We start from the raw sequence: 24,654 nt of genomic DNA on the forward strand, positions 1-24,654 counted from the left end.
ACATAGAATACGTTGCCAACAGAGCGCACGTGAAGCTCAGGCAACTCTACCCTATGCTCAACAGGGAAAGTATACTGAATAGGAGGGTATCTAGGTCCATATGCATGAGAATAATCAGACCTCTGATGACGTACGCAGCTCCCGTTTGCGGATATGCAGCTCCTGCACACCTGTGCCGCCTGCAAGTAGTGCAGAACGAAGTGCTACGGATCATTAGCAACGCTCCACGCTACACTCGCACCGCGGATCAAAAATGGTTCAAATGGCTCTAAGCACTATGGGACTTAACATCTGAGGTCATCAGTCCCATAGACTTAGAACTACTTAAACCTAAGGACATCACACACATACATTCCCGAGGCAGGATTCGAACCTGCGACCGTAGCAGCAGCGGGGTTCCGGACTGAAGTACCTAGAACCGCTCGGTCACAGCGGCCGGCCACCGCGGATCCTCACGATGAATGCCGCCTTGTAACAGTCAAGGAAGTATTTAAAAAAAACTCGCCACGCGCCGATACAAGAACTCCAGACACTCGACCAGTTCTTTCATCCCTACTCAGGGGAACTATGATCACAGCCATAGGTGGAAGCATAAGCAACCGGAGAGACAGCTAGCGAGAGCCTAACCACCTATTGGGAGATAACATCAGCAATACTGACTGGACATGCCAGCGGCTATCACAGCCGACCAACGGGCCAACAGCACGAAAGCCGATAAATTCCCTGCCCATTGCATCCGGTATGTGACCTACCGGATATTCACCGATGACGAACTCAACTATTACACGTACGCTGATCTGGCCGAGAAGACAAGGCAGGTACTCAGCTGCAGCCGCCGAGTGACAACGTCTCACAACGTCAAAGGTATCGGCCTGCATGATACCCACTACTAAATTACCTAATTCTTGCCTCATCTGTCGCAGACAGCAAGCGATTTGCTACTGCTCATACTACCCGACACGACTTGCTGAGTTTTTTTTTCCCCGTTGATACCCTTCTCAGTCTTAGTGGATGTCCCAGGATACGACAACAACTTAACGGGCTGGAGGAAGGTGGACGCTGAGTTTACGGAAAGTCATTTGTTGCCTTACAGTGGTTGATAATTCTTTATTTAACAAGATATACTTAAAACATAAACAGTGGCGTTTTGTAGCACATGTGTTTCGGGACGGTTTTCTCAACTTAACATATAACATTATATAACATGTAACATATAATCAACAGTTGTTCATAAGTACACTCATGCTTATAAATTAACGATAATTGCAGAATGTGGTGCCACACAACGTGGCACTGCACAATACTGGCGCTTATAGCATAGGCACATAGGGAACACACACGACACAGATCTAGTCCACGGTATTGGTGATAAGTTGAGAAAACCGTCCCGAAACACATGTGCTACAAATCGCCACTGTTTCCTGCGCATGTACCCCGACATCAGTATGGGATATGATCACCATGCACATGTACACAGGCCGCACAATGGGTTGGCATACTCTGGATCAGGTGGCCGAGCAGCTGCTGGGGTATAGCCTCCCATTCTTGCACCAGAACCTGTCGGAACTCCTGACGTGTCCGGGGGGCATGAAGACGTGCAGCGATACGTCGACCGAGAGCATCCCAGACGTTCTCGATGGGGTTTAAGTCTTGAGAACTGGCAGGCCACTCCATTCGCCTGATATCTTCTGTTTCAAGGTACTCCTCCACGATGACAGCTCGGAGGGGCCGTGCATTATCATCCATCAGGAGGAACGTAGGATCCACTGCACCCTTGAAAAGGTGGATGTACTGGTGCAAAATGAAGTCCCGATAAACCTGACGTGTTACAGTTCCTCTGTCAAAGACATGCAGAGGTGTACGTGCACCAATCATAATCCCACCCTACAACATCAAACCATGACCTCCATACAGGTCCTTTTCAAGAACATTAAGGAGTTGGTATCTGGTTCCTGGATCACGCCAGATGAAAGCCCAGCGAGAATCACTGTTCAGACTACCTGGACTCGTTCGTGAACATAACCTGGGACCACTGTTCCAATGACCATGTACTGTGTTCTTCACACCAGGCTTTACGGGCTCTCCTGTGACCAGTGCACCTTGCAGGTCTCCGTTCGAATAAACCACGTCTGTTCAGACGTCTGTAGACTGTGTGTCTGGAGACAGCTGTTCCAGTGGCTGCGGTAAGGTCCCAAGCAAGGCTACCTGCAGCACTCCGTGGCTGTCTGTGGGCAATGATGGTGAGATATCGGTCTTTTTGTGGTGTTGTACACTGTGGACGTCCCGTACTGTAGCACCTGGACACGTTTTCTCTCTGCTGGAATCGTTGCCATAATCTTGAGATCACACTGAGGGCTCGTGCTATGACCTGCTGTGTTTGACCAGCCTCCAGTAACCCTAGTATCATCAATATGTGTTCTTTGAGCCATTTTCAACACACAGTCACCATTAGCACTCCTGAAAACGCCTGCACACTTACTAGCTGCACCGTACTGTGACATGCACCAACATACCTCTGCGTATGTGGACTGCTGCCAGGACCACCGTGTGACGACCGCAGGTCAAATACACCCCATGGTCATACACCGAGGTGATCTAAACCCGCAAACCACCCACCAGAGCGTTGTTTCACCATACATCAGCATTATCCTTCATTGAATGTAATTAGGTGAAGTAGGAATCTATTGTTTCCCTGATATCAACTTAAATTTTATTTACTGCTGGACCATCATCACCAATAAGTATTTTGCAGTAATAAACGGCATCGTTAAAGGTACTTTTTCTGTCGTACTCGTCATTTAAAGTCGTTAAAAATAGCACCTGCAGATTTTATTTAATTGCAATCTTTCATTTATAAATTTTATGTTACATTCAAAACGCAATTGCCGAATGATAGGAACCTTCGACCATTCGATTCATGTGTAAAGTCATGTTGTATACTGTAGACTCGGTAGCATTTGGCTTGTAATGCGGCAACTACGTATCCCATCCCCTAGACAACGAAACCAGCCAAAACTTTTAATATTTCAACTCTGAGTCTGAGGGTACGTAGTTGAGGGCGACATTTGTTTTTTTGAAAGCCCGCAAGTAGCAGAAAATGGTGTAACGGGTGTAGGATTCGTTATGAATAGGAAGGTAGGGGAGAGAACGTGTTACTGGGAACAGTTCAGTGATATGGTTGCTCACATTGGAATCGGCACGAAACCAACACCGACAACGATAGTCCAGGTATACAAGTCGAAGTCGCAAGTTGAAGATGAAGAGATTAGGAAAGTGTATGAGGATATTGAAAGGGTACTCCAATACGAAAAGCGAGACGAAAATCTGACATGAGGTACTGGAATACAGCTGTAGGCGATAGAGTAGAACAAAAGGTTACAGGAGAATATGGGCTTGGGGCAAGGAATGAGAGGACAAACACTAACTGAGTTCTGTAATAAGTTTCCGCTAGTAATAGTGAATACTCTCTTCAAGAATCTCAAGTGGAGGAGGTATACTTGGAGCAGACCGGGTGATACGGAAAGATTTCAGTTAGATTACATCATGGTCAGACAGAGATTCCGAAATCAGATACTGGATTGTAAGACGTTCCCAGGAGCAGATATAGACTCAGATCGCAATGTAGTAGTGATGAAGAGTAGCCTGAAATTTAAGAGATTTGTCGAGTCGATAAGCAAATAGGGGGGGGGGGGGGGGGTACGGAAGTGGTAAGGGATGACGGGACACACTTGAAGTTCTCTAAGACTATAGATACAGCAGTAAGGTATAGCTCAGTAAGCAGTACAGTAGAAGAGGAATGGACATCTCTAAAAAGTACAGTCACTGAAGTCACAGAAGTTGGAATGAAAAACATAGGTACAAGAAGGTAACTGCGAAGAAACCATGGATAAGAGAAAAAATACTTCAGTTGATCGATGAAAGAATGAAGTACAAAAATGTTCAGGGAAATTCGGGAATACAGAAATACCATTCGTTGAGGAATGAAATGAATAGGAAGTGCATGAAAGCTAAGACGGAATGGCTGCATGGAAAATATGAAGAAACCGAAAAAGAAATGATTGACGGACGGAATGAGTCAGCATATAAAAATGTCCAAACAACCTTCGGTGACATTAAAAGCAATGGTGGTAAAAGCAATCGTAGTGACATTACGAGTGTAACGGGAATTACACTGTTAAATGCAGAGGAGACAGCGGATAAGTGGAAAATGTACACTAAAGGCCGTTATGAGGGAGAAGATTTGTCTGATGTGGTAGAAGGGGAACCAGGAGTCGATTTAGAAGAGACATGAGGTTCATCGAATCGAATTCATGAGAGCTTTGGATTACTTAAGAAGGCAGAAGGGATGGATAACATTCTATCAGAATTTTTAAAATCATTGGGGAAGTGGCAACAAAACGACGATCCACGTTGGTGTATAGGGGGCGACATACCATTCGACTTTCGGAAAAATATCATCCACACTATTCTGAAGGCTGCAAGAGCTGACAAGTGCGAGAATTATCGCACAATCAGCTGTACAGCTCTTCCCTCCAAGTTGCTGACAAGAATAATATACTGACGAACGGAAAAGATAATTGAGGGTGTGTTAGATGACGATCAGTTTGGCTTCAGGAAAGGTAAAGGCACCAGAGAGGTAATTCTGACGTTGCGGTCGATAAGGGAAGCAACACTAAAGAAAAATCAAGATACGTTCATCGGATTTGTCGACATGGAAAAAGAACTCCAGCACCTTACTTTTATTTCCATCATTGCTTCTTCGATTTACAGATTGAACAGTAGGGGCAAAAGACTACATCCCTGTCTTACACCCTTTTTAATCCGAGTACTTCGTTTTTGGTCACCCATTAATATTATCCTCTCCTAACTCTTGCACGTATTGTTCATGACCCGTCTCTCCCTATAGTTTATCCCTAATTAAAATTCAAAGTGAGATGATATCAATCATATGACTCGCTGATGACACTGCTATCCTGAGTGAAAGAATTACATGATCTTCCGAATGAAATGCACGGTGTAATAACTACAGAATATAGATCGACAGTAAATCGACGGATGACAAAAATAATGAAAAGTAGCAGAAATGAGAACAGCGGGAACTTAACATCAGGGTTGACGGTCACGAAGTAAATGAAGTTAAGGAATTATGCTACCTATGCAGCAAAATAACCAATGACAGACGGAGCAAGTAGCACATCAAAAGTAGACTAGTACTGGCAAAAAGGGCATTCCTGGTCAAGAGAAGTCGACTTATATCAAACATGGGCCTTAATTTGAGGGAGAAATTTCTGAGAATGTACATTTGGATAACAATATTGTATGGTAGTGAAACATGGACTGTGGGAAAACCGAAGAGAAGAGAATCGTAGCATTTGAAAATGTTAAAAATTCAGGATAAGGTAACGAATGAGGAGATTCTGCGCAGAATCGGAAAAGAAAGAAACATGTGGAAAATACTACCAAGGAGAAGGGACAGGGTGATAGGACTAGGACATCCGTGAAGACATCAGCGAATCACTTCCATGGTACTAGAGGGAGCTGAAGAGGGCAAAAACTGTAGTGGAAGACAGAGATGGAAAACATCCATTAAATAATTAAGGACGTAGTTACAAGTGCTATTCTAAGATAAAGAGGTTGGCACACGAGAGGAATTCGCGGTGAGCCGCATCAACCAGTCACAAGACTGATGTACAAAAGAAAAAAAGGAAAAAAATAATAATAATAATTTGAAGATGTTCTTTACAGATTAAGATAAGAAGCTATCCAGCGTAATGCACAGATATCGTCAGGAGTGCGCCAGGGAAGTGTGATACATGAATGATCTTCCGAACAGGGTGGCGACCTGCGGTTGTTTGCTGATGATGCTGTGCTGGCCTAGGTGACGAAGTTGTGGGACTGTAGGAGGATACAAAATGACTTTGACAAAATTACTGGTTGGTGTGATGAATGGCAGCTGTCTCTAAATGTGGAAAAAATGTAAGTTAATTAGGATGAGTAGGAAAAGTAAACCTGTTGTGGTCGGATACAACATTAGTATTGTCCTGCTTGATACAGTAATTTCGTTTAAATATCTGTGGTTACTGCTGCAAAGCGATATTTAATATAACGAGGAAGTCAGGATCTGGTAGGGAAGAGTCAGTTTACTAGGCGAATATTTGGGAAGTGTGGTTCATCTGAAAAAGGGGACCTCATTTGCGGCGCTAGTGCGATCTGTTCTTGAGTACAGTTAGGGTGTGTATGATAAGCGCTAGTTTGGATTAAAGGAAGATATTGAAGCAATTCACAGGCAGGCTGCTAGATTTTTTACCAGCAGTGTCAAAAAACATGCATGTATTACGGTTGTGCTTCGGGAACTGAGTTGGGAATTTCTGGAGAGGAGGCGACGTTCTTTTTAAGGAACACTACTGAGGAAATTTAGAAAGCCGGCGTTTGAAGCTGACTGTAGAACGATTCGGCTGCCGCCAAAATAGATTTCGCGAAAGGATCACTGCGAAACTAGAAATTAGGGCTCATACGGAAGTATAGAGACGATCGTTGTTCCCTCGCTCTGTTTGCGAGTGTAATAGGGTTTGAAATGACTAGTAATGGTACAGGGTAACCCCTCCCCCCCCCCCCCCTCCCGGCGAACATGAAATCAGGATCACCTCTTACAAATTAAACCTGAACAATAATATTAAATCATTATATTATCTGCTTAATTAATACAAATATGCTTACATTTGCCAGCACTCGCAAGATGTCTGTCCACACGCAACCAAGAAAAGAGAAGAAGTGAAGACGATCAAAAAATTAACAAAAGAGCGCATCTTGTCGCCTCTTTAGATTATTTTGTTTCGAGTGCATCTTTATATTTCTTTGCCCTCGAAAATTATACAGAGAAATAATTATAATACGGATACATTGGAAAAATACATGTTCGCCTGAGTGGCTAGTGTCCACTTATTAATCAATTTTTAAATGTCTCTTCTTTATAAATACTGTTTTTAAGTCTTTTCTTAGTATTTCACTGGGGACGTTATATTGCCCCCCGAAATGTTTATGTCATAAAAGATGTTCGTGTTAATTCCTTTTTTGACATAAATATTTCCTATTTTATGTCCACAGTGCTCACACACACGCAGTTTTTTCTTTCACAGTCTACATATGTCACATCGTGTATTTTAGTCATTGTACTTAGTGATGTTTGTTGCACACAAAGTAATACAGATGAAGTTATTTACATAACAATATAATATAGAATTGGTTACGAATATAGTCATGTTCAAAAGAAAAGGACATAGAATACAATTAGTTTGACAATTATGTCATGACATTTTACATTTGTACAGTCATTTTGGCTGCTTCTTTTTGGGGTTGCATCTTACGTAGTGTTCGAAGGTATAAAACTACGAGTTAGTCTGTAATTCTTGCAGTCCCAGGGGTGTTAACTGTTCGCTCCCCTTTTGGCGCGGCCGTAGGGAAACACTGGGGGAAAACCTCGGCGGAGCGCCAGACTAACCGCTTTGGTTACTTTCACTTAATTCTTTGTGGGATGTCATTGGAGTACAGGATATGCATACGTTACGAGCAATTTTTCGTTGCACTATACAAAGAAATGAGGTTATTATAACAATTAATACATCGTAGTTATTGATTGCGGTGTCGTTGATGATCTATTCCGCGACGTTTAGCTCGCGACGGCGCCGGTTGGTGTGTTCAGTGCTCGACGTTCGCGCGGCGACTGCGGAGAGGTCAACGCCCGCTCGACGCCAGCGTCTCTCGCCGCCGTGGAACGTCAGAATCAGCTGATCGGCTGCACTGTTGGTGATGCACTTCTGTTTCGGCCGGCGGTGGCGGAGTGGGATGATATTCGAACCCCCCCCCCCCCCCCCCCGTATTTATTAGTGCGGCAGTTGTGTTTTCGCCAGTTTCCGAGTGATAAGCCAGCATTGTCTTGCAGAATACATGACATGGATCTTCTCCCGTGAATGCAGTTTTTATGCGACACCGTTTTCATTATACATCAGTTTCTGTTTTGATAAAATTGTTTATATTTTCGCCGCACTCGCAGGCACTGGTGAGTGCCCCAATACGAGCTTAGCACAAACATTCGCCGTTTCTGCGGTCGCTGTTTTGCAACAGTCCACGCCTCGTATTCCAATCTCGCATTATTGTACTCGCTGAAATTACAGCCTGTCCCAAAAATATTGACTCTGGTGGGTTCACTTCACGTGAACAGTTTACATTTATCAGCAAATTCACAGTTTTTCGTGCGTAATATTGGCGTTTGGCATCTTCACCGGTGTTGAAAGTTCAATACCAGCACTTCACCGTCCGTATTCGCAGTTTCACCTTCACAGTTTTTCACACTGCTTAAAGTTCAAATTGTTCAAATGGCTCTGAGCCCTATGGGACTTACCTTCTGAGGTCATCAGTCCCCTAGAACTTAGAACTACTTAAACCTAACTAACCTAAGGACATCACACACGTCCATGCCCGAGGCAGGATTCGAACCTGCGACCGTAGCGGTCGCGCGGTTCCGGACTGTAGCGCCTAGAACCGCTCGGCCATCCCTGCCGGCACTGCTTAAAGTAACTGTTTCGATTAGTCCACAAACACTAATGTATTTAGTTCAGTCTGAACTGGATTTTGGCTTGTGCTGGATTTTACCACTCTCTCGCACTAATTACATCGTTCCATTTTCCACTTACAGAGTCGTACTTGCCTTCAGACTTTTGACTATACAATTGTATTTCCCCATCTCATGTCTGCCTACTCATTGCATACTTGCCCTCCAGAGCCAGGCTTTACTTTACAAAACTTCGCCTCTCGCATTATTTTACACATTTTGTAATCTATGCCAAGCGTGCAAGTTCCTAGATTAGTGTTCGATTTGTGTTTTTGTTTACACGATAAATTCGTGCAAATCTCTGCCTTAGCAGATGGCATTATATTTTAATATTGCTTCGTGTTAATCGCGTTTACTGATTTCCTTTGTACCTTATCCACAACACATGAGGCACCTTGGGTGATATACACCTTGCACTCATATTTCGTAGTAAATTATGACTGATCATATTTAAGGATCGGTATATACATAAATACATGGAATAACATATAAAGGGCTTATTTCAATAGTGGTACAAGTCCATATTCGTACATTGTGAGATACAGAGTCCTAAAATTAAACGAACGCTGAAAAGTCTGCAGTTGAGATACTAGGAATATTCAAGCATATGGCTTCTTGCTAGAGATTAACCTTTATTTCTGTTTGTTTGAATCATTAATTTCAGAAGCATTATAGGCAAAAAGGTGGAGGTAACGGACTTGTACCACTATTGAAATAAGCCCTTCATATATACTATAGTGTTGACTTTCATAAGTTTCATTACTACTACAGTTCAAAAATATTCATGACACACTAACGAATAGCCGGCCGGAGTGGCCGAGCGGTTCTAGGCGCTGCAGTCTGGAACCGCGCGACCGCTATGGTCGCAGGTTCGAATCCTGCCTCGGGCATGGATGTGTGTGATGTCCTTACGCTAGTTAGGTTTAAGTAGTTCTAAGTTCTAGGGGGACTGATGACCTCAGATGTTAAGTCCCATAGCGCTCACAGCCATTTGGACCATTTGAAAACTAATGAAAAATTCTTTCATCATTACATGCTGTTGCATGTTTCTTAAATAATATTTTTAAAGCATTTTTTAAAAATGAAATTTGTAAAATATTCTTAAACCTACGTTCAGTTATCTTTCAAAATGCAATTGCTTTCAAATTACTGTTATTCCTTTCTACAAAATTGAATCGCACCAATCCTGTGTGCCTCATTGTCTTTACCTGCTAGACTAAATTTTGTACATTTACAAACAGAAAAAGATACACTATAAACTTAACCTACTACTCACATACGTAAAAGTTGCTCTTCCGAGCGAACTTCTTAAAGTCTCTGTAAGCATTTTTCTTATTTGCTTCGTAACTGCCTCCTGCTTTGACCACGGGATGGTGTAGTTTGCGTGACAGAAAGTATCGTGAGGTACCACTTCGATGTTATAAGTGTAGCCCTCGATAACACTGGGTTTTTCCGAAAACACATTCTCATTATCTGTAAGTAGCTGAGTCAACTTGTTTCGTTGTGCTTCAGTCAAATATTCTGACTCCATGACATTCATGGCTATCAGTTTCCTTTTTCCCTCTCTGTCTTCAGTAATAAACTCTACATAATATGCTTGTCTTGTACTTAAGACAGAATATAAATTCATTATCTGTATCCTTCGAATCTAGAATGAAAGCTCCGGCCGGCAGTATTTACCGTACACTTCCCGTGTCCTCAACAATGGCAAAATTGCACGTCTACTCTCATTCATAAGGATTACTTCCCCGCACAAGAGGTCGATTTTTGCGTCCCTCTGGCGTAAAAATTCCATCCCCAGGATGCAAGCAACACCTAATCCCTTAACTACTAGGAACGAGCTTTCATTGCTTCTTTTTCTTCCGTAAATTCGACTTGCACCTGGTGCTTTATGATATGAGATTGTGCATCTATAGCACCCGTTACACGACAGTTCTTCACTGACAATACTGGTATTCAATTATTTTGTAAAGATTTGCGCTAATGACGTTGGTTGACGCACCGGTATCGACTATTATCTGTATTGGTGCTCCGTACATATCTGCTTGCAATATAGCCTGCACAACACTTATTTGGTTCGCTTACATTACTGCGGCATGTCTTCAAGTTCCTTTTCTATTTTTATTTCTTCATTGTATCTCAGCATACAAAGTTTATGGCTGTCATCAGGAATATGCCCTCACTACACCATCCTGCAGCCAACAACGGAGAGCGTATTGAGCATTAGTGAGTTGACAATTGTCTGCCACTTCCACTAATCTCACATTGTGGTTGTTGTTGTTGTTACTGTTGGGTTGGCCGACCTGCCTCCCCGATGGCGTATTTTGATACTGTTCGTGGCTCTGGTTTTGCCTTGGTCGGTTGTAACTTCCTGACATGTTCTGTGACGGACCTGGGTTGACGTTCCATTGTGGCGCTGTGTTTTGTTGCCACTGTGGTGTCGGTTCAATATAACCACGCCACTGGTTTCGATTGTTCCGCCATTGCGGATTGCCGTTACCATTACATCCACTAGTCACGCGTCCATCATGACGTCTCTTCTGATTTTGACGATTATAGCCGTTGCCGTTATAACCACTGCCATTGCTTGTGCCTCGATTCTGTTGCCGATGCTCTTGCCTATTCCAGTTACCATTTGGCACTAAGTTACTACTGTTACTATTACTGCCATTGTAATCGGCTTTTTGTTGATTACAGCCTGCATGGTTCCACTTGTTTTCGGTTTTCATGTCTTCGATCAATAAGTCCACTATTTCCGTGAATTGTTCTATATCTTATTCCGGCACATTGATTAAATACACTCCTGGAAATTGAAATAAGAACACCGTGAATTCATTGTCCCAGGAAGGGGAAACTTTATTGACACATTCCTGGGGTCAGATACATCACATGATCACGCTGACAGAACCACAGGCACATAGACACAGGCAACAGAGCATGCACAATGTCGGCACTAGTACAGTGTATATCCACCTTTCGCAGCAATGCAGGCTGCTATTCTCCCATGGAGACGATCGTAGAGATGCTGGATGTAGTCCTGTGGAACGGCTTGCCATGCCATTTCCACCTGGCGCCTCAGTTGGACCAGCGTTCGTGCTGGACGTGCAGACCGCGTGAGACGACGCTTCATCCAGTCCCAAACATGCTCAATGGGGGACAGATCCGGAGATCTTGCTGCCCAGGGTAGTTGACTTACACTTTCTAGAGCACGTTGGGTGGCATGGGATACATGCGGACGCGCATTGTCCTGTTGGAACAGCAAGTTCCCTTGCCGGTCTAGGAATGGTAGAACGATGGGTTCGATGACGGTTTGGATGTATCGTGCACTATTCAGTGTCCCCTCGACGATCACCAGTGGTGTACGGCCAGTGTAGGAGATCGCTCCCCACACCATGATGCCGGGTGTCGGCCCTGTGTGCCTCAGTCGTATGCAGTCCTGATTGTGGCGCTCACCTGCACGGCGCCAAACACGCATACGACCATCATTGGCACCAAGGCAGAAGCGACTCTCATCGCTGAAGACGACACGTCTCCATTCGTCCCTCCATTCACGCCTGTCGCGACACCACTGGAGGCAGGCTGCACGATGTTGGGGCGTGAGCGGAAGACGGCCTAACGGTGTGCGGGACCGTAGCCCAGCTTCATGGAGACGGTTGCGAATGGTCCTCGCCGATACCCCAGGAGCAACAGTGTCCCTAATTTGCTGGGAAGTGGCGGTGCGGTCCCCTACGGCACTGCGTAGGATCCTACGGTCTTGGCGTGCATCCGTGCGTCGCTGCGGTCCGGTCCCAGGTCGACGGGCACGTGCACTTTCCGCCGACCACTGGCGACAACATCGATGTACTGTGGAGACCTCACGCCCCACGTGTTGAGCAATTCGGCGGTACGTCCACCCGGCCTCCCGCATGCCCACTATACGCCCTCGCTCAAAGTCCGTCAACTGCACATACGGTTCACGTCCACGCTGTCGCGGCATGCTACCAGTGTTAAAGACTGCGATGGAGCTCCGTATGCCACGGCAAACTGGCTGACATTGACGGCGGCGGTGCACAAATGCTGCGCAGCTAGCGCCATTCGACGGCCAACACCGCGGTTCCTGGTGTGTCCGCTGTGCCGTGCGTGTGATCATTGCTTGTACAGCCCTCTCGCAGTGTCCGGAGCAAGTATGGTGGGTCTGACACACCGGTGTCAATGTGTTCTTTTTTCCATTTCCAGGAGTGTATTTTTTAATTTCACTGGGCAACCTCATTTTTATTAATCCGATTATGTCGCGATCGGACATGGGCTCGTCCCAGTACCTGGTATTGTTTATATACTTTTCTAAATATTTGCGTAACGTTCCCACCTTAGGATTGTGTATTTACGGACTTTACAACTCCTTGTGTAGTCTTTCTTGGACGCTATCGGATCAGAATTTTTGCAAGAATGCACCTTCAAACTGTTGCATCGTTAGACATTTTTCGGACACGTCGGTGGCCCACAGTGCCGCGTCACCTTGATTGAATAAAGGAGGCCACGAACTCTATTCTTTGTCTTTCCGTCCATGTCCTGGGTAACACATTCCTGAAGCTCTTAATGAATACGACAGCGTGGACACTTCGTTTTTCGCTATTGAAAGGTTGGAATGTTCTGTGTTTTATCACATTCTCCTCCTTTTTGCACATCTGAGTGCTACTTTCTGTGTCATTCATTACTCCGTGATGTTCGCTGCACGGTATCGCATATTGTTCGTGACCGTAATTCACATTAGGTTGCGGTTGCGCACTCGCACCCTGCATACCGTCTGCGTTATTATAGTGATCAGTACGCTGAGTCGGATTCATTATCTGTCCGCCACTGTTTACATTCCTTTCCAACATAGTCTCCTCGCGACCTTCTGGTACCAATTCGGCAACTCCGCTGTCACACGGGATTTGATCCGTGTTAATTCAGCGTGTAGTGCGGCAGCGCTAGCGTCAATATTCACACTTGTGGCCGCAGTCGCTTGTTCTACAGCTGTTTTTACGTCGCTTTCAATCTTCGCAGATATCTCGAGATCCTTGACTTCCAGCCATTCATTAAATTCTTTTTCGACTTCTTGAGCTTGCACTTCCAAATGTGTATCAATACTTTTCCGTGCATCTATCTCCACATTATCCACGCGGTTGGATAAAGTCTGGAGACTGTCTTCTAGCCTGGCCTGCGATATCTGTAGTTTTTGCATCTCGCCGGCTAGGCTTTGCATAAGATCAGGTATTTCTCTGTAAGCGTCTCGCGTCTCGGCAAGTTCGCTTTGGATACTGTCTAGTTTCGTTTCTAGTCTTTGTTATCTCTCTCTATCTTTCTGCTCACGCTTATTGGCATTTGAGAAAGTTTCTCATCTCTTTCTCTTTCCCTCTGTTCTGACATTTTTTCTTTTCCCTTTCTTTCTATTCTCTTTGTTGCTCTTGCTCATAGAGCATCTGAGCACATATCTTATCTCTCTCCCTGTCTCTTTCTTCTAACCAGCGCATAAATTCTGCAAACGGGTCTGCAATCGGTGAACATACTGGTGCCCCGCTTAATCTAGCACTCGATTGGACCCCTGAGTATACATTAGGGTCGTCGGTGGTAGATTCCCATTTTGTTGTGGAGCGTCATTCGCTGTCCCCAAATCCTCGGCCCCCGCTCCGGAAATAAAGTTATTTGAGGCGGTGGCTTGGGGTTCGCTCCGCTCACGTTTCGCGCCTGAACCTCACTCTCCATATTAGCAAGATTTTGTTCGTCTGCTGCAGACGCCTTTGGTTATCCTATTTTTCTCATAGTAAATTTACTTTAAGCTACTGACAAATCATTAACACTAACACACACACGAATAATTATCCCATCCAAAAATAAACATATAAATACAGAAATACACAGAATTTAATTTGCACTCTACTTACTACTTTTTTTTCCACCGAAGGTATCTCATGTGCTTGCGGGTTCGATATTCTGCACAGAGCTACGCAGGATGGTTTCACAATAGGCCTTACCTTTTTTCCTCTTTCATGTAATCTTTCTTCTTTTCTACACTTTTTCTTCTCCAGACCTCCTCAGGGTGTGCTTTTGTTGTTGTACATATAAAAGAAGTGATATAGGCATTACTATTTTACAACAATTAGGCACATACATAACTACATTATTACAATAGTAAGTATCATACTAGTAAATCTCGCATTTTCTTTGATCGGGCCCCAAAGTTGCGGCGCCAATCTCGCGTCCGTCAGCCGTCGTAATTTAATTTATTATTTACTACACAAATTGATTGATAATGGTGGTTGTTGCCGACGTACGTGGTGGGCCTTAATCAAACTGATATTTCATTCAATTTTGATTTACAATTAAATGTTTTTGTGATGTTGTCTCTATTTTAACAATATTAATCTTTAGTGAAAATTATTTATTACGTTAATGACTGTAAGACTCGCTGAATCTTAAAACATGAGCACCTAAGTTGAACAATGGAATAAACTTTTCGTATTAATTTCCTCGGCTAGTCAGTTCACTTTAAAGCAAAAAATCTTTAATTATTAATTACAATTGCGGCCCACATACGCGCGAGAATATTTTTTCTTACATCCGTTAACCATTGCATTGTAGTCGGAGTCCTGGCTCTGGCTCTCGCATTTGTACTGAAAATAAAAATCTTAAAGCTACGTAGTTTCTGCAACGTCGCGCGGCTGTGGAAAAAAAATTATGTTATGTTAATAGGGGGCGAGTTTTTCGCTCCCGCTAAGTTTTATAGGTTAATATCGCCAAGTAATGGCGTCGTTGGCTGCATCGGCCGCTGCGATTGTTGAACTGTAAATTACTCGAATGCAGGTTACTTCAAGGAAGGTGGACATGAAATCGGGATCACCTCTTACAAATTAAAGGTGAACAACAATATTTAATCATGAAACTTCCAGGCAGATTAAAACAGTGTGCCGGACCGAGACTCAAACTCGGGACCTTTGCCTTTCGCGGGCAAGTTCTCTACCGACTGAGCTACCCAACGACGACTCACACCCGCTACTCACAGCTTTACTTCTGCCACTATCTCGTCTCCTACCTTCCAAACTTTACAGAAGCTCTCCTGCGAACCCTGCAGAACTAGCACTCCTGAAAGAAAGGATATTGCGGAGACATGGCTTAGCCACAGCCTGGGAGATGTTTCCAGAATGAGATTTTCATCCTGCAGCGGAGTTTGCGCTGATATGAAACTTCCTGGCAGATTTCTTTGCCCTCGAAAATCACACAGAGAAATTATTATAATACGGATACACGAGAAAAATACATGTTCGCTTGAGCGGCTAGTGTCCACTTATCATTCAATTTTTAAACATCTCTTCTTTATAAATACTGTTTTTAAGTCTTTTCTTAGTATTTCACTGGGAACGGAATGCATCCCTCACCGACTGACATCGATACCTCTCCTCAGTGCAGCACTCCGCGAAGAATGGGCTGCTATCCACCAAGAAACCTTCCAGCACCTGATTGAACGTATGCCTGCGAGAGTGGAAGCTGTCATCAAGGCTAAGGGTGGGACAACACCATACTGAATTCCAGCATTACCGATGGAGGGCGCCACGAACTCGTAAGTCATTTTCAGCCAGGTGTCCGGATAATTTAGATCACATAGTGTATCTCAAATGACTTACTAACGTCCATTACACTGGCCACTTTAAAATTGCGGTTACTGAGCATATTCTTTAGGAGTGATGTACGTTGAAGGCATGGAATCACTATCTTCAGTTTCAGATAAGTCCATCTTATCAGACACTATCGTAGGCAGTTGTTAGGTCTAGGAATGTCATTGATGTTTTCAGTCCTCTTTTAAAACTAGCTTCTATCTACTATGGCATTGCCAACACCTGCGCCCAGCAGGTACGGTTTCTGCGGAAGACTGTGTGGAACGGTACTGTGACATTATCTAAAGCCTTGTAGATACGGTTGTGCGTCAGTCGTCGTGCACCTTGCGAGGCTTTTAACTAGTGAAACAACACAGCCGTAAAAGCATTTGTTCCGCTATCTACGAGCCACAACAGCCATGATACGACTGCAGTCGCCATCGTCGGCTGCGGCTGTAGCCGCTGCGCTGCTGCTGCTGCTGGTGGCGGCTGCGACCGGCGCCGACGCGGAAGCCGCCAAGCGAGTGGTGCGGACTCGCCACGGAGCCGTGCGTGGCACCGCCAAGCAGTCCTACCAGGGTCGCCACTTCCTGGCCTTCTACAACATACCCTTTGCCAAGGCGCCGGTTGGACCGCTACGGTTCAGGGTAAGTGTACTGTATAATTAGTTGTTCCGTTCACGTTCCAAACTATGTGCTATATTATTAGGCACTACATTCCACGTAACAACGTCTTCTAGGTCTAGGGATACTCAAAGGTTATTTGCTCTTTATTCTTGAGATTATATTTAAGTTTCTAAGGAATTACAAACCTGTTGTTATTGTAGTTGTGGGCTTAAGTCCAAGAACTGGTTTGATGCAGCTGTCTGTGCTAGGCTACCATGAGCAACAACGTTGATCTCTGAACAGCTACTCGTCACTACATCACTTTAACCTTTCTACTGTATTCACGCGTTTGTCTCTCTTTAGAATTTTTCTCACCAAAGCTTCTCTCTACTGCCAAATCGACAATTTGCCGACGCCTCAGGATGTGCCCCATTATGCTACTCTTTCTGTTAAGCCGTGCCTCAAAAACTTCTCTTTTCTGTAGAATGCAGTACATACGCGTTAGTTATCATAGGCATTCTTCTACAGCGTCACATTTCAAAAGATTCTGTTCTCTTTTTATCTAAACTGTTTACGGTATGTAAGTCTGTAAATAATCTGTTCTTTGGATGTAGTTCGTCTAACTCAACTAAATGAAGAACTGGTTCTGCTGTGGCGTAGGTGTTTTGCTTCCTTTTATCCGTGAAGGATCTTTAGTGGCCTCTAACGCATGTTTGTTTTTGAATACAATACACTGAAGGAAAAAATCGCAACACCAAGAAGGAGTTGCGCGACATAAACGAAAGTTGGTAGGACGTGTTCGTGCACTTGAAAGATGATGTCTACTAAAATTTCGCGCATGTCGTGTAAGAGGGGTGCCAACAGGTCACTATGAGGATGCAAATCCGGTTTGCTTTAAATATACGCTTAACGGTCGTGAGCATTAGTTACCTTTGGCATCTGACGTGGAGAGTTGAGGTTAGTCAAGAATGCCTCTAAGGCGACCAAGACGCCATTATCAGTACCTCACTGGCCATGAGCCGCTGCATGATCCTGACTCGATACTGCGAAGTTCTTGGCAGGAATGTAGCCAGCGTACATGATTCCTGGCAGCGGTGGTCACTGGAATGTACGGTCGCAAGAAGACCGTGGTCCGGACGGCCAAGTGGCACTACCGAGAGGAATGATGATGTCCAATAGTCCTTGACAGAGCATAGGGCAACGATGCGGGAGACTCGCACCACCGTACTAGGCGAGGTTCTACTGGAGGTGTTGGCCATTGCCTTCCTCCGACCGTAATGGGGATGAATGAAGATGAAGACAACACAACAACACCCAGTCATCTCGAGGCAGGTGAAAATCCCTGACCCCGCCGGGAATCGGACCCGGCACCCTGTGCTCGGGAAGAGAGAACGCTACTGCGAGACCACGAGCTGCGGACACCGAGAGGGAAGACCACCGTTTTTAGCATGTGGCTCTGGTGCATCGTACTATATCTGCAGCAGCAATCTGACCAGCAGTTGGCACCATAGTGATGCTGTTAGAAATCGGTTACTTTAAGAGCAACTCTGATCCAGATGCTCTGCAGCGTGCATTCCACTGAGCTCAAATGTCAGCCATTTGCCGCTTCAGGGGTGTCAAGCAAGAGCTCATTCGAGGGCAGGTTGGAGGTCTGTTGTGTTTTCTGATGAAAGCTGGTTCTGTCTTGGAGCCAGTGATGGGCGTATGTTGGCTATGTGTACTGTTTATGAACATTTTATATGGCTATAAAGCAAAATGAAACTGTATAGTTGTTTGTATGACTGTCCTGCTTAAGTCCCGAGATATCATACTCGCATGATACCAAATGGTTCAAATGTCTCTGAGCACTATGGGACTTAACATCTGAGGTCATCAGTCCCCTAGAACTTAAAGGACATCACACACATCCATGCCCGAGGCAGGATTCGAACCTGCAACCGTAGTGGTCGCGCGGTTCCAGACTGAAGCGCCTAGAACCGCATGATACCATTTGCATATAATTCGCTTTGATTCCAAAACTTTTTAGGGTAATTTTTTTATTAACCAGCATTAACACAAAGCAGTTAACATAAATGCAGCTCGTTTGGACTTTGAATATGTGTTGGGGACTGAAGAGGATATACACGACCTCACAGGCGCACACATCAGCCGCTATCGTAGTTTTACATCTAGAAAGAGAGTATGACAGACTTTGGTTAGCTGTTGCACACAGTGTCTGCTCTCGGTTTTCATCCTACTTTCACAGCCAGAGGACTACTGTTGCGCCATCTCTTGATACAGGAATGGAGGTAGGTGTGCAGACAGAGATAACGGCAAAAGCAGCACGGGACACAGGTGTGGCACCACCTCGTCTTTTCAGACGTGTCCCACTTCTGTGTCTAAGATGAGGATGGACGGGCGTGAGAGCAGAGGCTCCAAGGAGAACGGCCTTGCCATTTTGCTCAACACTTACTGTCAGTGTGCAGTGTGCTTTTGTATGGTTCGCACAGAGAATTTGCAGAAAAGGTATTACCTTTACGACGAGTTGAGGCCGGTGGCCGTGCCGAAACTTCATGGTCGCCATGACGACTGATTATAGACGTGGCCAACATGTTCTCAAGATCTCTCTCCCATTGGAGCATCTGGGCATGATAATGAGAGACTGGCGCGCCCCATTCGCCTCCACTACGATTGTACAACTCTGGTATAGACGTAAAGCAGCGTGAAATGGCGTACTAATATTTGTTATACGAATTCAGTTCTAGTCGATGAGTAACCTGGTTGGATCCATTGCTACTGCCAGAGGTGGCAGCAGCACTTAAAACGCCAAATCACCCTCAAATATAATCTTGCTTCCTTTTTACTGTACCGCATACGACAAGTAAGTAAAATCAACGAAACTGATTTGCATATTACGTCAGCTGTATCTATTTTATTCATAATATATGAAGATTTTTACCGGCAGGGACTCGAATTCGGATTTCCCGCTTATGGCGAGCGGTCACCTTAAACACTACGGCTAGCCGAGCACGCTTGCCAGACCGACCCAAACTTCCACGCGCTTGTGTAGGACATTGTAACTGGTATGTGTAGGACACCATGCTTACCAATATGTTCCAAAACGCTGCGCACAGGCGGGATTTTTCCTGGGCTCGAATTTCACGTACTGTTGGTGATAGGAAGGTACAGTCAAGTGTTTTGGATAGCCCTTGGGCTAGGGACCAGTTGTACAACCACCACAAGGACCATTTTAACTATCCTACAGCACAGGTTCAAAATTTGAGTATTACACACTTCCTCCAGTTTAGGCAAATGGAGCAAATTGGTTCGTTCTTTTGGCATTAGGTGCGGTCTGTATTGCGCGTTAACGGCTTAAGGAAGCATCATTTATTTCATGGACGCTTCCTGGGAAAACCTCTAAGAAAGGCTTTTTACCATTTTTTCGCCCACAGTAACGTATATCTAAAAAGCTAACCGCGGAAAATTGCTCAAATTTTAGCGGCATATTCCCTAGGAATTTACATAGAAGTGCCATCTTTCCGTTTCCAAAAATCTGTATCCGCTACCGGGCAACAAAACATGATTTTTTGATACCAAAACCGAGTCGCGGATTCCAGCTGGGCTATGGACACTAAATGACCGTAATTTTTTTATATCCTAAGATCCCGATATAGAACGTCCTTGAAAATTGTCCTGATATCTTTACCCGTTCCAGAGATACAGAGGTTCATAGTTATACTACTTGTACAGGTGAAATACACACGTAAATTCCAGTGTGAGGCGGAAACGTAGTCTGTGAAGTGACGTAACACGGAGAAATATGCTGTAAAGTGTCAGAGTTATCATCAGAAGGGTTGTTAGAACCCTGTATGTTGTAGTATTGGAACACATGCAAAATTTTTGTGCACTTAAAATCCTGTCTGAGATGTAAAATTAATTTTCAGTTTCACGTAAGTAAACTATTACACGTTCTACTGGCCCATAAAATTCTTTTCATATGAGTGAGATGCTCTTCTGTACAAGAGAAATAAATTAAACTGGAGGAAAAATGCTCCTGTAGGATCACAAAAAATGAGAATATGTTCCAGTTTAACTCATAATTAAAAGTGGGGTAGCGGCTTGTAACCTCCCCACAAAATATATTAAAGTAAATAATATGAATAATATTCCCCACCAAAATTCGTTCCCATTTAGTGTAACCTCAAAACAGAATTCTTTCTCATTTGTAACCTCCCTACAAAATTCTTTTCACATTAACCTCAACACAAAATTCTTTCTGATTTAATCTAAGATCAAAATTCATTCACATTTAGCATAACCTCAAAACAGAAAAAATTCCTAAACCTCTCAACAGTAAAAATTATAATTATGTCGTTCACATTGAGTGTAACGTCCAAATAAAAAAATAAATTCAGTAACCTGGTAATAAAACAATGTAACTAACCTCTCAATTAAATTGTCGCTCACTTATGACTTTTCAATAAGTCACTGTGAATTTAACCTGGTAAATTTTGGACGACAGTAGTGCTGCGTCATGGCCCTGAAAGATCATTCTGAATAAAAAAGGAAAAAATTCTTACCTCAATGAAGTCGCCGGATATATCTGCTCTTACAATAAATTTTTCCGGCACAGCTCTGTGCAATGCTGGCCGATATATCTCTCATTTATGAAAGGAAGCAACTGATTTTTTTTCTTTTGCAACAATCGGGATGATCATTGATGGGAGAAATTAGTAAATTCCTCAAATTGAAGTGAATGGTTGTTAAAAGTTACTTTTTATGAGCAAGATTATTATTACGACATTTTTAAAACATTTATGTGGGACTTGAGGTGACATTACTACATATGCGCGAGGCTGCTTTTTATCTTATACAATAATACTCAGACTCCGGCATCGCTGCACCGCGACCGGGCCAGCCAACACGTTACACCAGACCAGACCAGAGCAGACTCCAGACTAGCCACAACTTACTGCTACAGCTACACAGTTCCTACTGCAGTCAACACTGCTCTCTGGTCGGAGACCTTGCATATCGCAGGCAGCGCATGAGCAATACATCGAAATTACATATGCTCGGACCTCTTACATAACCCTCCACTGGGGGGGGGGGGGGGGGGGGGCAAAAAATTTGGCAGCGATGGTGAGTCAATTGGACTTGCCATGAGCAACAAAATTTTTCTAAAATCTACTTAATTAACTAAGTTTACAGTCACAGAGTATATATATATATATATATATATATATATATATATATATATATATATATATATATAAGTGCAGAACATGAAATGAAATTGAGTGCACTTGCACTGAGTACAGAACATATCAAGAAATGACAAAATGTACATGCAATGAGTACAAAACATATTAACAAATGACATAAAGTGCACACACACTGTATATGTAAGAAATGACAAAATGTATACGCAATGAGTATAAAACATATTAACAAATGACATAAAGTGCACACGCACTGTATATTTTTTTTACCATTTTACAAGAACTAGGAAAGGAAAGGGAAGGATTGCATCATGGTTGTAGCACAGTAGGTTGCACGTAGCTGCACTGAAAGCCCATATCTGTCTACAGAAGCACAACACCAAGTGAGACAATCTGAAGTTCTCTTCCCTGAAGTATGAATCGGTGCAGCCAAGACACTGAAATGTCGTATTAATATCCAATGTTATCATTTTGGTAGTACATTAGGTACACCAAACAGTGGGACCATAATAACATCTCCATCGTTCAAGGTGTTGGACAGCATGATGTGTCAACACCACATTCTTATGAGGTACACCAACGTAGAATTAGTGCAAAAACCAAATATAGTGCTCCATGATCGTGAGGATAGACAGGACAAACGGATATTGCAGTAATTTCTGGTAATTAGGTCAGAAGGTGAAGGACATTAAGTCTTATGATAATCATCATAGAGAATTACACTAGTCTATTAACCGATTTGAGTAATTGTTGGCACTCATTGCCTAGTTACTAAACATTTCTGTACTATGTATGGAGTATTACAGAACATTATTCATAAGTCATCAGATTACACTAAATATTGGCACTCATTGGCCAGTTAAAAACCATATTTATGCATTGTTCAGAAGTCATCATTCAAAACAAGAGTTAATTAATGGTATAGCATTAACATAATTCATCTAGTTGTAGTAATCATTGGCACTCATTGGCCAGTTACAAATCATTTCTATGCATTATTCAGAAGTGATCATTCAAAGCAAGAGTTAATTAATGGCATAGCATTTACATAATTCATCTAGTTATAGTAATCATTGGCATTCATTGGCCAGTTACAAACAATTTTTATGCATTGTTCAGAAGTCATCATTCAAAACAGGAGTTAATGAGTGTAGCATCAAGCTACTGGCATTCATATATATCAGCATGTAAGTGACATAAGACAAATTTAAAATATAAGAAACAGTGGCATTCATTGGCCAGTTACAAAGTATTCATATAGTTTTATAAAACGTTATTCAGTATTATTCAGAACTCATCATTCAAGTGACATAGGACATATTTAAAATGCAACACACTGTAACTATTACTCAAGGTCTGTGTTCCAATAATACATAGATTTAATGGATTCAATACATCTGACAAATCTGCATTATATTTAGTACTATAAATATCTCTTAAACTAGTAGCATTATTTGGGACTAGTAATACATTTTTTTGTGCCAGCAATGCATTGCGTAATTAATTGCTGGGGCATGAAAATATTTGCTTTTGACTTATTGCTGCAAATAAGGATTAGTAACGTCATTCGTCATGAGTCAGTTGTAGCAAGGTTATGAACAAGTAGAGTATATGTGATCACATTCATGAATGACACACACAAATGGGTAAAAAAATGCAAGTACTAGAACAGGTTTAATAACTAACTGCTTATAGCACATTAATTTCATGAATAGCTTCTCCTGGAAAAAATACAAAATGGATTATTAAGCTGAAAGAAGAAACGCATATTATGCTGAAAAGTAGTGAACTTCGAATTAACAGGTAATGAAACGTGTACTCAGTATGTATGTACTCTAGCTGTCCTTTTCAAAACATTCAGTCATTATACCATGCGATATAAGACATACTGTCAAAACGAACTGCAACAAATACTTAAATAACTACTAACAGTAAATATAAAAACTTCATCATTATCCTCATCTGCAAAGAAAAACTTCATTATTCATGCATTACTATCATCAGCTGCAAAGAAAAACCTCATTAGTCATATTAGCATATTCTTCATATAACTATTCATCAGAATTCATTATCATCTGCAAAAAAGACACTTCATTATTCATAATACCATTTACTTCATACAACTATTCATAGTATAGAGTTTCTTATTTCTAGCATATTTCATCACTAAAATTAAGATGTGTAGTTCTATCTGACAGCCTGCATCAATCGCCTCGTATTCTGAAAGAAAAATAATTAGTTAAGACTGCTATCATACGATGTGTATAGTATATTCTTGTTAATGCTTGTTAATTCCGATCCATTAACTCTTCATCACAAGGTATTGCATTTTCTTTCGTTCATTCCGAAGGTCAAATTCCCATTTCATAGTAATCCACTGTGGTTTCTTTAAGTTATTTCTTTTACACGTTATTGCTTTCTGAAAATGATGAATAAGGATTAATATCTTGCATTTAAATCATGTACCCATTAAATAAAAACTGGTTTCTAGTGATATAATTAAGCATACGGCATAGCATGACAGAAAACGTATTATGTCAAAAACACAGAGAGTGTTCAGGTGCAAAAATGTACACACAGTCTCATAATGCAGTAACCAAAAGTGTAGAATAGTCAAGATATTGAGATAT

The 24,654-nt window shown here is 42.8% G+C and overlaps 1 protein-coding gene across 1 annotated transcript in view; it reads left to right on the forward strand.

Annotated features, from left to right (window-relative positions):
* Window positions 1-16,637: 16,637 nt before the first annotated feature.
* The window catches only part of LOC124606314 (juvenile hormone esterase-like), a 136,851-nt gene continuing 128,834 nt past the window's right edge, over window positions 16,638-24,654 (forward strand). Inside the window, exon 1 of the mRNA XM_047138296.1 lies at window positions 16,638-16,865. Within this exon, the coding sequence (XP_046994252.1) occupies window positions 16,638-16,865 (228 nt within the window). The remainder of the gene's footprint in view (window positions 16,866-24,654) is intronic.

This window comes from Schistocerca americana, chromosome 3 (assembly GCF_021461395.2).
Source record: "Schistocerca americana isolate TAMUIC-IGC-003095 chromosome 3, iqSchAmer2.1, whole genome shotgun sequence".
NCBI classification, from domain to species: Eukaryota; Metazoa; Arthropoda; class Insecta; order Orthoptera; family Acrididae; genus Schistocerca; species Schistocerca americana.